Source organism: Eurosta solidaginis, chromosome 1 (assembly GCF_040869045.1).
Source record: "Eurosta solidaginis isolate ZX-2024a chromosome 1, ASM4086904v1, whole genome shotgun sequence".
Taxonomy (NCBI): Eukaryota; Metazoa; Arthropoda; class Insecta; order Diptera; family Tephritidae; genus Eurosta; species Eurosta solidaginis.
In genome coordinates this window covers 96,832,116-96,847,416 of record NC_090319.1, presented here as the reverse complement: position 1 = coordinate 96,847,416, position 15,301 = coordinate 96,832,116, and the positions used below count along the sequence as shown (strand labels likewise).

At 36.3% G+C, this 15,301-nt stretch overlaps 1 protein-coding gene across 7 annotated transcripts in view; it reads left to right on the top strand.

The window, feature by feature from the left end:
- eEF1alpha2 (eukaryotic translation elongation factor 1 alpha 2) overlaps nucleotides 1-15,301 on the top strand; it is a 34,256-nt gene that overhangs the window by 13,324 nt on the left and 5,631 nt on the right. For 2 of the 7 annotated variants that reach the window (XM_067759279.1, XM_067759277.1), the window contains exons 2-3: nucleotides 8,632-8,719; nucleotides 13,273-14,220. In XM_067759279.1, coding sequence (XP_067615380.1) covers nucleotides 13,398-14,220 — 823 coding nt within the window. In that variant the 5' untranslated portion in view covers nucleotides 8,632-8,719; nucleotides 13,273-13,397. Of the gene's footprint in view, nucleotides 1-7,987; nucleotides 8,007-8,106; nucleotides 8,214-8,631; nucleotides 8,720-13,272; nucleotides 14,221-15,301 lie in introns of those variants that run through there. The other 5 variants (XM_067759281.1, XM_067759283.1, XM_067759280.1 and 2 more) reach the window with 4 other exon arrangements.

Genomic DNA, 15,301 nt, shown 5'->3' with positions numbered 1-15,301 from the left:
CTCCGATAGGTGGCGCATGGATCGAAATATTTCAAAAAATCGTATTTGTGGTCCGATTTTTTCATATTTGGAACACATAATACATACATGAATAGAAAGTGACCTATGAAAAAATCGTCGCTAGGTGGCGCAAGGATCGAGATATTCAAAAAATCGTATTTTTGGAACACATAATACATCCATGGAGGGACAAGCATTCGTGGCGCAGAGTCGAGTAAAGTCTTTGGAAGGATTATGTATTGAGGACTTAAATTGTAACAAATTGTCAGGAAAGAGTCCTTGTAATAATGAGTCACTAAATGAACTAAATAGAATGAGAAATAATAGGCAATTAAATAAAGCCTAAAAACTTGAAAAAAAAAAAATAATAAAAAAAAAATGTTTCAAGTTAAACGGTTTTATTGAAAACAATACTTACATGAAGTAATAATAATACTAAAAGCTAGAAAATAATTAGGTAGGTCCTAGGTACTAGTCATCACACTACTCATCAATCTAGGGCGTTGATCAGACAACTAAATATAAGCGTTGGGCGCATCAAATTTCTATTGAGAGTCATATATAAGACCAACTGAACCTTAATAAGGTTATGCTACGCCTCACAAAATCTTAAGCTAGCCACCGCACTTAAAGAAGGAGCCCAGACAAAAATAAGTTTGCGGGATCTTACGCCTTTTCCGTTTAAGTAGGTCTGCAGAGGATTAGTAACAACATCTACCAAGATAGCTTGCTTTAAAAAATGAGCAGTTTCATCACATATCGTCGCCCGCTTGCCAGAAGCATGAATGTGCCAAAATGAAAATGTTGGGAAATCGAGTTTCAAAGTTTATTGCTCCCTCAAAATTAGAAGAATTAGTTTCTAATGTAAAGTGTATCTATATATTATATTCACACTATACTTACTCTTTCGACTGATATAATTGCTCTGCTCGTATCCCTTCTATTTTCCGAGATTTAGCACATTCATTTTTCGGGCACAACAAAAATTTTAAAAACTGATCTAATAATTTTATTAACACAGCTATACAAAAAACTTAAAAGTAGTCGGATCAGGTAATGCGAATCATGTTTTCTATACATTTTGATGCGTTGAATCCAAATACGCTATAAGAATTTGCCCAAGTGGTATGGCATTAACCTCAAAACACGTAAAAAAAATCACTGCAGATTGATTTTTATACTCAGTTGAGCAGAGCTCACAGAGTATATTAAGTTTGATTGGATAACGGTTGTTTGTACAGGTATAAAGGAATCGAGATAGATATAGACTTCCATATATCAAAATCATCAGGATCGAAAAAAAATTTGATTGAGCCATGTCCGTCCGTCCGTCCGTTAACACGATAACTTGAGTAAATTTTGAGGTATCTTGATGAAATTTGGTACGTAGGTTCCTGGGCACTCATCTCAGATCGCTATTTAAAACGAACGATATCGGACTATAACCACGCCCACTTTTTCGATATCGAAATTTTCGAAAAACCGAAAAAATGCGATAATTCATTGCCAAAGACGGATAAAGCGATGAAACTTGGTAGGTGGGTTGACTTTTGACGCAGATAGGAAAATTAGTAAAATTTTGGACCATGGGCGTGGCATCGCCCACTTTTAAAAGAAGGTAATTTAAAAGTTTTGCAAGCTGTAATTTGGCACTCGTTGAAGATATCATGATGAAATTTGGCAGGAACGTTACTCCTATTACTATATGTACGCTTAATAAAAATTAGCAAAATCGGAGAAGGACCACGCCCACTTTTAAAAAAATTTTTTTAAAGTAAAATTTTAACAAAAAATTTAATATCTTTACAGTATATAAGTAAATTATGTCAACATTCAACTCCAGTAATGATATGGTGCAACAAAATATAAAAATAAAAGAAAATTTCAAAATGGGCGTGGCCTCCGCCCTTTTTCATTTAATTTATCTAGGATACTTTTAATGCCATAAGTCGAACAAAAATTTACCAATCCTTTTGAAATTTGGTAGCGGCATAGATTTTATGACGTTAACTGTTTTCTGTGAAAATGGGCGAAATCGGTTGAAGCCACGCCCAGTTTTTATACACAGTCGTCCGTGTGTCCTTCCGCATGGCCGTTAACGCGATAACTTGAGCAAAAATTGACATATCTATACTGAACTTAGTTCACGTACTTATGTGAACTCACTTTATCTTGGTATAAAAAATGAACGAAATCCGACTATGACCACGCCCACTTTTTCGATATCGAAAATTACGAAAAATGAAAAAAATGCCATAATTCTATACCAAATACGAAAAAAGGGATGAAACATGGTAATTGGATTGGTTTATTGACGCGAAATATAACTTTAGAAAAAACTTTGTAAAATGGTTGTGACACCTACCATATTAAGTACAAGAAAATGAAAAAGTTCTGCAGGGCGAAATAAAAAACCCTTGAAATCTTGGCAGGTATTACATATATAAATAAATTAGCGGTATCCAACAGATGATGTTCTGGGTCACCCTGGTCCACATTTTGGTCGATATCTGGAAAACGCCTTCACATATACAACTACCACCACTCCCTTTTAAAACTCTCATTAATACCTTTCATTTGATACCCATATCGTACAAACAAATTCTAGAGTCAACCCTGATCCACCTTTATGCCGATATCCCTAAATGGCGTCCATCCATAGAACTATGGCCCACTCCCTCATAAAATACTCTTTAATGCCTTTCATTTGATACACATGTCATACAAACACATTCCAGGGTTTCCCTGGTTCGTTTTCCTACATGGTTATTTTCCCTTATGTTGTCACCTTAGCTCGCAACTGAGTATGTAATGTTCGGTTACACCCGAACTTAACCTTCCTTACTTGTTAAATAATGTTATGGCCAAGCCAAAACCTGCTAGGCCAATTCTATTGGCGGATTGGGATTCGGAGCATCACAGTACTTGGGAAAACATCCGCGGCTTTGACTTATCGAAAGTATGTATGTAAATGAAAAAGTTATACATTCAATTCAATTTCATATACACTAATGTGTTTTTATTTAAGATATTATTGCAAACTTAGAACTAGTTCTTGTTCTCATCAGAATCAGAATCTTCTGAAATATTGGGTTTGGGTGAAGCGTTGCCCTCAAGATTTTTATAAAAAGAATGATATTCTTTTGATATAACCAGTTTTTCACACAGATTTTTCAAGAATTTTAGTTTTGATTCGAGAAGAGGCAACGGCTTCGAATAAATCAGTTTGTTTTCAATTAAACAACTATCTTTTTTTAGGATATTCAGCTATTAAAAATTCTTCATCGGTATAATTTTTTATGAAGAATACCTTATACAGCTCATCTTTTGTATATCTCAACTAGCATATATATCGCATGGGTAGTTTTATAGGTCCCTGAGTAAAATAATTATAAATAAAAAAATCGTCATACAATTGTGTGTGAACCTCGAAAAGTTTTGGTGAGTTACGACTTGGTGCCCAACATTCAGGCACATATACCGGAACATTCGAACATACGAAGGTGTGCTGTTCTTACTTTTTTTTCAAAAATTGTTTATCCATATCAACGAATGTGTCATACAAACAGGAAAATGATTACATTGTTGCCAGAATGTGCTACATGAACGTGCTACATTCATTTTTCTGGCTCAACTTTGTATGATTGAATTGTACATTCATGAAAATGGCACTGCAAATTATTGGGGTTTCCATGTGCGTAGGAAGCTCTAGATTTAAGTAGAACCTAGAGAATCTAAAGGGTAATATAACGAGGCCTATAACACAAAATCGGAAAAATTGCACATTCATGCTTCTGGCTAGTGGGCGACGATATATTCTTCCAAAAAACTGCCGAGCTGTAATTCGAATAACTGGTTAATAACTGACCGTTCAAATAAAATGGAGTTTGTACTTCTTGCTGGTGCTACAACCTTTAGATCCGCCGAAACTGAATGTGAAGTTTAGGGTAGGTTGAACTGGTGGCTCAATTAAGACCTCAAATATTTAGATTGAATGTGTCCACAGGTAGGTAGGTACATACGAACAATGGCTGGGACCCAGGTTGCCCAAGTACTAGTTAAAAAAAAGTAATAAAACTCATCTGAACCTAATGAGTCTACATACATATGTACAATAGCCAGCCCGAGCTGTTTACATAATCAATAATATTTAGAATACTTTTTTCGGATAATCTGTTCCAATTTTAAAAAACAAAAGAGCTTCCGAAGCATATTAGAGGTGTTCTAGCTAGAGTCGGGCATTTACACAGAAATTTCTCAACAGTCTCCTTGGAGGTTATGTCTTTTCAACTTCTGCAGTGATCATTATGCGGAATACCCATCTTTTCCGTATGCGTGCCTTAAGCCCAAATGCCGGTGCAGACCACTATAAGTTTTTGGGTGCTGGCCATAGTTCTACTCAGTAGACTCCTTGTCTTCCTTTTATTGTTTTCAGGGCATGTAGCTCTGGAAATTGCATAGCCCACATTTCAACTCACTAGCCATCTCATTTCCTTCGATTTTCATATGACCCCTGTCGGTTAATGCAGCTAGAAGTTGGTTGCATGCTCCTATAAACTTTGAAACTATTTCTATAGTGCTTAAGCACGCCTCCGTCACTGCTACAATTTTCACTTGAAGAATAATAGTCTGGCAGCCTGTATGATCCGTTGATCCGTTGATCCGTATGATCCGATGGACACAGTATACAGCAGACACTAATACTCCCGCTTATCGTTTGATGATCAGACGGTTCCCAGTGTTAAATGACTATACTATATCTATACTATTCTATTAGTTCTATAGGTGAGGTGTGCAGAATAGCATCGGTACTGCTGTTGAGACAGTTTGCAAGGCTCTCGTTATGCTTATTATTGATAATCTCTTTACGCCCTCTAGTTGCTTTAGATAGGTACTTTACTGTGTAGCTGTCCACTAGAAAACGACCATATAGAAAAGGATATTCAACATGGAGTTTCCACAAGAAGTTACTATCTAGTATGTTTTTCTCTGCAGCTAAACATACATTCGGTCCAAGGTTGGATGTACGGCAACAGGGTTGAGACGATCAAAGAATACTTCTTTATAGACAAGGCAAAGTCCTGGCTTATTCACGAAATTCCAGGGCTTTGCCACCAATCCTTAAAATATTTCTCTGTTTCCCAACGCTTCAGTATTATCTCGCGGCTGGGAGTGTGTATTATAAATCACTTCAAAAAAATCCTCAAAACAATGTGGCCAATCCCCCGTCATCTTTCTTTGTCAGAATATAACTCCCCTCAATGGGACTATAGCAATCTATGGGGCATTATATATTTGCAGGAAAATTATTCCATGAAACTTTCTTCGTTCTGTTGACTTTACAGATCCCTATAATTTTGCCAGCGTAAAAATCTTCCCTACCTGGTTCTAAGAAGACTTAGCACCTTACTTCACCATGATGGCATTACTTTTCCCTTGATCCTTTTGAGATAACAAGCTCTGTTGTGCGCAGTTGTCAGCACCTTAGATAAGAGTTTAGTGAATTCCTCATCCTCTCTGGGTTGTCCAGGTCTTGCAGGAATTTGTCCGTTGTTCTAGGGTTTCTAATGATTGTCTCCTTCTTTACCATCTTTAGGGGGATATTCATGCTAATATGCATGCATTGAGAAAAATGGACTGACCCACCAATCATACCCTGATAGATGAACTTCAGAACTCAATGTTGATGTTGGCCCAACGTAGACTACTATGGAGGCTATACCCAACTATGGACTCGCCTATGTCGTTAGCACCATCTCGAGTACAGGTGGAGAAAAGGAAAGATTAGAAGTTAAAACCGAAGCCAAACCGAAATTGGAGGGCTTATTATCAATTTGTTATCGAAGTTTTAATGGTTTGTTATCGATGAGATATCGGTTCATTTCAAAAAATCCAAAAATGCCTTGGTTTTTTATCAAAAAATTTGTCGAAACATTATCGAAAAGCTATCGTTTAACTATCGAAAAGTTAAGGATTGTTTATAGAAAAGCTATAAATATGTTATCAAAAATTTATCAATTTTTTATCGTTATCTTATCAAAAACTTATGAAAAGATTTGCACGAAAATTTGGTGATATCTTATCGAAAAGCTATCGAGAAGTTAATGAAAAGTTATACATTTTATCAAAAAGTTATCGATTTGTTACCCAAAAGTTATCGATTTTTTATTGAAAATTTATTGATATGCCATCGATTTATTATATAAAAAGTATCGATTATTTATTGAAGCTATCGCGTGTTAGCTAAAAGTTATCAATTTGTTATAGAACAGCAATCAATATTATTGAAACTGTATGGATTTGCTTTCTAAAATGTATCAGTTTGCTATCAAAAAGTAATAGATTTCTTGTCGGCGTGTTGCCAACTTGCTATCTGCGTGTTATCGATTTGTTATCGACAACTCATTGATTTGTTACAAAACAATCACAGATGAAACTTAAATATAAAATCTATAACGTATCTGCAACCCGTCGATAACAGGACGATAAGAAACTAATAAGAAGCCGACGACTCGGCGATAACAAGTCGATGATTATCGATTGATTGATAATGATTCGCATCGATAATAAGCCGATCAAATAAACCGGTAAAGAAGCTCTTCCCAGAAAGTAACCTCAGACTTTGTTTCTGGTACTTCTATAAATAAAAAATAAATGTAAGGCGCGATAACCTCCGAAGAGATCTAAGGCCAAGCTTCTCTTCCAATTTGCGTCGTGCTCCTCTTGATTTTCCCTACAAATTGGCCGGACGGGACCTACATGTTTTATGCCGACTCCGAACGGCATCTGCAAGGCAGATGAGTTTTCACTGAGAGCTTTTCATGGCAGAAATACACCCGGAGCGCTTGCCAAACACTGCCGAGGGGCTACCCCGCTTAGAAAAATTTTCTTCTAATTTAAAAACTTTATTTCTAAAATTTTGATGTTGCTTTTTCCGGGGTGTGAACCCAGGGCATACGGTGTGGTAGGCGGAGCACGCTACCATCACACCACGGTGGCCGCCTTCTGGTACTTCTGTTTTGGTTTAATTTCAACCGCTGGGCCAGCTCTGGTTAATTTAAAAACATACGTTTTCTAGACGTAGACTTGTATCGAACTTCTTGGTACTCACAGTGTGTGGAAACTATTTATTCCTTATTTTGAAATTCTCACAAGTAATTTTTATAGTTCAGAATGGAGCATTTTAAGCTATTTTGTATGATATACTCTAATGTAAAGTTTTCAAGTCAATTGAAGTCTAGCCTAAACTTATTATGCCATAACAATGTGTATGGCTTGTGCTACTTCGTATGCTATAGCCAAAATCGACTTCAAACGCGCTTTCATCTTAACTAAGCTGTAGAGATTTGGCTTAATGGCGTAACCAACCCTTTGATATCATTATTACTTAGGAGTCCCAGCCTTTTGCCTGGGATTACAAATTCTGGTAATAATTAAATTCATTTTCGGCATTCATACTCGTGTATGCATATGTGTCGTATTCTATATTAATACACACACATATACATATTTTAAACAAACCCAGCCAAGTTGTTGCACGAGCTACGGCGACGACCCACCAACCTAAAGGACTATCAGAAGTACAGCTCGAAGAGTAACTCAAATCCATCGAATAACTATAGAAGACATACATACATATGTAATTTACGACTGCGAACGACTTGATAAGAAGGCAGACAGACCGAGAAACAGTCAAACATACGGACGGACAAGCGAAAGAAAACAATAACAATAACAAAAAATCAGTTGACTGGATATCACGAATGCGAACGAACTTTCCAATGCAGAAACCGAATCCAATACAGAACAGCAACAGCAGCTAACCACCGAACGTCTTCCCGGCCTCCACACATTTCCATCCAAACAAAAACGGCTGGCTAACTGCCTCACGTACTCTTTGACATTTTAGTGCTGCGGCACTCATACACAACGATGTCTTTTAATCGAATGGATATCTACTATGCATCTTTTTGGGGATGTGCATTTGGGCTGAGTAATGTTTTGCGGTAGGTTGGCAGGTAGGTGGGTAGTAACTGACTGGCGTGCAAGTGGGGTTGGAGTATAGACATATGACTCTATCGTCAGAGATAATTATTGATTTTTCATATAGAGAAAAGACGAAAACTTTTGCATATTCTGTTGTGTTGTAACGTATAAGCAGTCGAATTTTTGCTGTGCGACTAGGCTGAAAGACTATTTAATTAGTTAAGAAAGTAAGAAAAAAGTGAAAAACTACAATAATATTGTGAGAATGAATGAAAAAATAATTTAAAAAAAATTGTGAAAATGTTCATAATATACAAATATCATTGGCAATAGTTTTTGCGCATTTACACACATTACATATTGTATACCATGCAAAATGGGGGTGTTGAAGAGCGCTTTTGAATACATTTTTTTTAAGTATTAAATCTTCACAAAAGTTAAAAAAAAATCTTGAAAAAATAAGTAAAAAGTTCTATATTAAATTTTTTTCTTTTAAGAAAATTCAGATACACACATCTTGGGCAGAGTTTTAAACATTAAACACCCACCACAAGCACTTGCCACACTTACCTACCCTAACTAACTTCCGCTTATTCGAATGGTCAACATTTATATTAATTTTTTTGTTGTTAATTATTTTTACAGAGTTTTCTCTAATCTTTGACTTTCGACGACTTTGCGGATAAAAAGGAGTTTCTTCAATTAACTTCCTTCAAAGCCGGCACTTAAGCAAGTAAGTGTACAGAAAAAATATATATACCTGTGCTATTTATATATTAGAGTGGTATACAAATTATACAGAAAAAGTTTAAAGGTGTTTTGCATTTCATTTTGTAACTAATCTCGTGAACCCTTGGGAATCATATTCGCACTATTGGAGCATTGAAAACCCGGACCATAGATTCATAATACAAACGTAGAGAAGTAGCTCCCCCATATCACATAAATTGTGTTTTTGACATTCCCTTTTGAAACAGAGCTACCATATTCTTATAAACTAAACGTCCTAAAACGATATTTTTGTTTGCAATTCTACTTGCCTTTTCTTATATTAATACGAAGCTGAAAACATCTGAAATATTTGTTGATTGTGTGAAGCAAAGGAAAAAGTTTTACGTAACAGCAAGCGCTTCTTGTCATAAGACGATAATTTTTTGACGTTCAGATAGTTGCTCGGGGCAGGTTTTGAACCCAACACCGGTCCAAAAACATACAAGAACTTCATCTGCCGGAAAATATATATCTTGATCGCTTGTATTTCTTTAAATATAATGGTTGATCCGCACTTGACCACACCGCAAACATACATCATTGTTTCTTTTCCACTATTGAATCTTAATCTAGGGTGCTTGTCACTGATGTGAGCGCTTACCCGAACTCCATAGCGGCCGACTATGTAGCTGAGCGGCCTCTCACTATGACACTATGCAAAAGGCCATCTCAAGAATATTGCGGCACAAAGAAGTTTAAAAGAAAAGGCAGAGCGCTATTAACGCATTGAAATTCTTAAAGGCAAAACTTCCAAAAGCAAGGAATGAGTTCCATGTGTTGGTAAGTCAGGGTACGCGCCGAATATATTGCAGCATCAGAACGACACGACATTGAAATGTGCTTCACACAGAGCTAAAAGAAGACGTAGTGCAAATGCCCGAAATGTTAGAGGGGAACAAACAAATCAGTATTCGGCGATTATTACAAAACAACCTCCAACACAGTAAAGTGGTTGCGAAGAAACTCTTCTTTACTAGTGAAGAAGGTTCGATGTGGTTATAATACATCAGTCATGGCTCTGATCTAAAGAAAAGGTTTCTGGAAAATTTTTAAAGTGTAATGGTACAGTTTTTCAAACAAAGATTTTTCATTCCATTGGTATTTGGCAGGGCTGCGCGTTTACAACATTTTTTGGATTGTTTACACTTTCATTGTAAACAATTGTAAATAATGTAAACAATTGTAAACATTTACCAGCATATGTCATTTCAACTTATATTGTAAATTGTCAAGTCAAACAGATCGATTTGAAAGGTCCATAAAGTTACTTTTTATTTATTATGAAATGAAAATTTACCAAAACAATGAAGAATCGGACAGTGAAAATGAATAAAAAATATTAAAATATTAAATATTAAAGCGTATTTTTTTATTATTTTTTTACAAGCTTGGAAAACTGTTTGAAAAATTGTGGAAATGCTTAATAGTAGTAGATTGTTTCTGACTCATAAAAAAAGCAAAAATAATGATTTGTTTACAATTGTTTACAAAAATGAGTTGTTTACGTAAACAATTATCTTGTAAACAATTACATTGTTTACATGTAAACAATTACTGTAAACAATGTAAACAGTTTACAGGCCCAACCCTGATATTTGGGCAATTGGTATTACAATACTATGTTGGCAATGAGTTTTGAATTCAAATTGTTCCTTCCCTGAGAACTAGATTTTTTTCTGTCAAATTTTCACGTTTCCCTTTTATTTTGTGCTTCCAATTAGAGATTACACTCTAGAGATTGTATTTCTTCTATGAAAAATAAAATCCGCCAGAGTGAAGGAAAGAACCATTTTTGTTGATACGTTGCAAACATGTTTCCGTCAGTTTAGTAATAGATAATTTGTTCTCTGAACGGCCAACTGCTAAAGAACATAAAGGAATTCTTAAATAAATTTTCAAACTTCACTTTCATATTAAGAGGAAAATTTGTATTTATAAATAAAATAAATGCAAGGCGCGATAACCTCCGAAGAGATTTTAGGCCGAGCATTTCTTCCAATTTGCGCCGCGCTCCTTTTGATGTTCCCTAAAAATTGGAGGGAAGAGACCCACATATTTTATGCCGACTCCGAACGGCATCTACAAGGGAAATAAATATTTTCTGAGAAGCTTTTCATGACAGAAATACATTCAGAGTGTTTGCGAAATCACTGTCGAGGGGCGACCACGTTTACAAAAACTTTCGAAACTAAATTTTCGATGTTCTTTTGTTCGGGTCTTAAACCCAGGATCTTCAGTGTGGCAGATGGAGAACGCTACAAACACAACGCGGCAACCTTTTGAAATGTCAAAGAACTTTCAGATAGCCGAATAAACACGTTAAGCAAATGTAGCGAAAAAACTGTATGCTCCGTAATTTGACGTAAAGTCCCAACCGTCGCGACGTGTCGATCATAAATACTCAACGGTGCGTTCTGAATGGGGAGAAAATGGAAGAAATATTTGTTTGTTTGCCCGCGGTAAATAAATTGAATTGCCAATTTGTGCTTCAAACTAAGTTTTCATTAATCCATTTAAAGAAAATAAGACAAAATATCAGCAGTCAGTTAAGCAAATATATTGAAATATGTAAATAATGAAATGTACCAGTAATTTACAAAAATTTTTGAATAAAACTATTGAGTAAATGATTCCAGTAATCGAAATGTGGTTTAATAGGTGATCCAGGCTGTTCACTATTGTGAATGTTTTTTTAAACGTGTCTAAAACATTTTGTAGTGGGTTGCCCTGTCAATTAAGTCGGGGGACTCATTTAAGATAGCTACTTGATTACGAGTAGACTACGCGCTATAGCATTTAATAATAAAAATAACTTGAAATACATCAGGGGGAGATTTATCTTGAGATTCGCCTTCGATTTGCGTAGTCCTTTTTAAATTACTATGTTGTTGTTGTTATAGCGATAAAGATACTCCCCATAAGTTTCGGGAGTGTTATCGGTGTTAATGATCCTCTGCCGGATATAGATCCGGTACGTTCCGGTAACAAAGCACCTTTAAGGTACAAGCCCCACCATCTCGGGAACGATTTAATATAACGACATTGAAACTTCAATGCCATCCCGCGTCCCACCCCTTAGTTCTATGAGGAAGTTGATATCGCCAGAGCCTCGCCTGCTAAAAAACAAGAGTCACTACGGTTAGGTGAGGTTGACATTGGGTTGGAGAAGCTATACGCCCTTGAAAGTGTTGCGCTATACAACCCTTTAATTACTATCGAAGATTTTCACGGCAGAAATACACTTAGAGTTTGCACCATATGTTTGGACATTTTGAAACTGTGCTGTGTTATATACCAAAACTCGTACTTATTTCCATTTTCACATTGAAGAGATAATCTACATTCTAGAGATAATACTCGATTTTAATTTTCGTGAAACTTAACTTAAGTTTAACTGCTTAATATTGGTGAGTTAAACTCTATGATAATTTTGGAAAAATGAAAAAAATCTGACATCTGGACGTACAAGACGACAGCTGTTTCGATTATACCTTGGAAATCTCTTCAAAGCCTTTTCTTCCGGGAGCGGAATTCCTACCCGCGCTCCTGCGATGGTGAACAGTTCAAACATATTCTGCCGAGGGTATGCCTTTTTATTATACAACTTTTCCCAATTGTCTGTTTTGCATAGCTTATTCTTTGTCCAGTAAATACGTTGTATATAGGTTTGTATCAAAGCAACGCTTTTGTTGCCGGTTCATTTTCTTAAAAACTGGTTTCCCTTGTTCCATTTATAGAAATACAAAGAATTAACCAATGATGCCTAGATGTATTATTGAGCGAGGAGTGCCCTTATTGCTTTTAATGTATGAACACATTTATGATATAAACACTTACAAGGTGTAACCGTTCTCTCTTATGGTCGGCTATAACCTATTTAATTTTTATTTTTGGCGCAATATAATATTCAAAAGAAAATAAACAAAGTAAAATATTTAAATATGCTTTTGTTTAAGAATATGTGTGCAATTTAGAAATTTCAATATTTTTTTCAATGCGCTCCCGAGTAGCTAGCTGATGAAGAAGTGAAATTCAGAAACATGTCCTAGTACCCATCGCCGTTTGTAAACTTTGCAATTTTTCTCTAATATCAATAACAAAATAATTTTATAAAGCAATATGAGCAAGACTCGCTAATTAAATACAGGTTAAACTATAAACATAATGTAGCAAATCTTTAGCTAAATGCGTATTGTAAGTTAATGTAAAAATAGCCTCTTTTGAATCTAGCCCCAGGTTTAGGCTTACGAAAATGATACTCGTTCTTTATTTTGAACCACCTCGATATACATACATATACGTATATTTACTTTCCAGCCTATATCTTTTCATATGACTATCCATTCAATATCACAATCGCCCCCTCTCCCTCCCCCTTTTAACCCACAATGTTCTCAGCAAATCACTACCATCCCAAATGCTCCACTAATAAAACACTTGTCCCAAATGCCATTTTACTTCATTACCTCAGCTTATTTTTCATTTTATTTGGACATTCCTCCCATACAAAAACAGCATCTATAAAGTGTTAATGACTGAAATATCAGCTAATACTAAAGAGAAGACATAATTTTAACGAAACCTAAAGAGAACAACAAGCAAAAGTGTTATCCAAAGTGTAGACGACAGCAGCCAGGAAGATGGGTAAAGAAAAGACTCATATCAATATTGTGGTGATTGGTCATGTCGATTCTGGTAAATCGACTACCACCGGTCATTTAATTTACAAGTGCGGTGGCATTGATAAACGTACAATCGAGAAATTCGAAAAGGAAGCTCAAGAAATGGGTAAAGGCTCTTTCAAGTACGCTTGGGTTTTGGATAAACTGAAAGCCGAACGTGAACGTGGTATTACCATTGATATTGCTTTGTGGAAATTTGAAACGCAAAAATACTATGTAACCATTATTGATGCACCCGGACATCGTGATTTCATCAAGAATATGATTACCGGTACATCGCAAGCTGATTGTGCGGTGTTGATTGTTGCAGCCGGTACCGGTGAATTTGAGGCCGGTATTTCGAAGAATGGTCAAACTCGTGAGCATGCTTTACTCGCATTCACTTTAGGTGTTAAACAATTGATTGTTGGTGTGAATAAGATGGATTCGACTGAACCAGCGTATAGTGAGGCACGTTATGAGGAAATTAAGAAGGAGGTTTCATCTTATATCAAGAAGATTGGTTATAATCCAGCATCGGTAGCATTTGTACCAATATCAGGTTGGCATGGTGATAATATGCTGGAACCATCAGAGAAGATGCCATGGTTTAAGGGATGGACTGTTGAACGTAAGGAGGGTAAAGTGGAGGGCAAGTGTCTAATTGATGCGCTGGACGCAATTATGCCACCACAGCGGCCTACCGATAAGGCATTACGTTTGCCATTGCAGGATGTTTATAAGATTGGTGGTATCGGCACAGTGCCAGTGGGACGTGTAGAGACCGGTATACTGAAACCAGGTGAGTGAACGTTATACTTAAATATTTGCTTTAATTCATATTGGTTTTATGTATGTACTTATATATGTACACGCGTTGTAGGAAATATGTGTGTATGTGACAAAAATGTTGTGCAAATTCTCTCCCCAGACGTAAGAGAGAGCAAAGTTGCGAAAGTGGGTCGCTTTTGTTCATTCCTAGCGAGTTTGTGTGGGGGGGGGGGGGGGGGGGGGGTGTGTGCATGTGCACATAATTTACGCACACTTGCACAGTTTGCAGCTCAACATACAGCTGCTTTATTTGTTCAAGTGATTGCCTAGCCCGGTTTATTTTTCTGCATATTTTTTAATGCAATCAAGCCACCTACGCCGTTGCGGTTCTGTATCCGGGTAACACCGAGCTATGTATGTATATATGCGATATCATCGTGTCCGTTCGTTTGTAGTTTGCCTGTATTACTTTCATATGTACCCAGGGAATAATTAATAATTGCTGGAAATCAACAGTGTTGCCACGCGCTTAACTGTTTTGCGGCGAGTTTTGAATGAAAGACAAGAAGCCAAGGCGAATATACACCAGGTGGTGGCAAAGCGAATTCAATAAATTCGCCGTGCAGATGAATGTCAAGTCAAAAGAAAATTTTCATAGATTTCGATTAACTTTCATTTTGTAGCACAAGGCGTTGTATGGAAAATTATCAAGAAGAAGCAATAGGCTGATGGGATAACCGGTTTGGGGAGGTTGACAATTGGGTTGGAGAAGCTATATATTGCGCTGGCAACCCCTTGAGAGGCTTGCGAACACAACCCGTTGAAATTGGATTCACCCAATTGACATGCCTTTGGTGTTTGATAAATGCTTTGCGCTGACCACAATCTACTTCAGTTCTTACATGTCGATAACTACATGCTTTTTTACATACTACTTAAAAATAGAAAACAATTCAAGCTTAAACTTAAATAAGCTGTTATTAAAATTAATAACACTACTGAATCGATTTGCTAGATGTATAGTCCTAGTTATAGGTTAATTCATAGCATAATTCGTTTTATGAGTTATTTCGATAAATAACCTATTATGCCGAAGATCAAGCATTGGAATA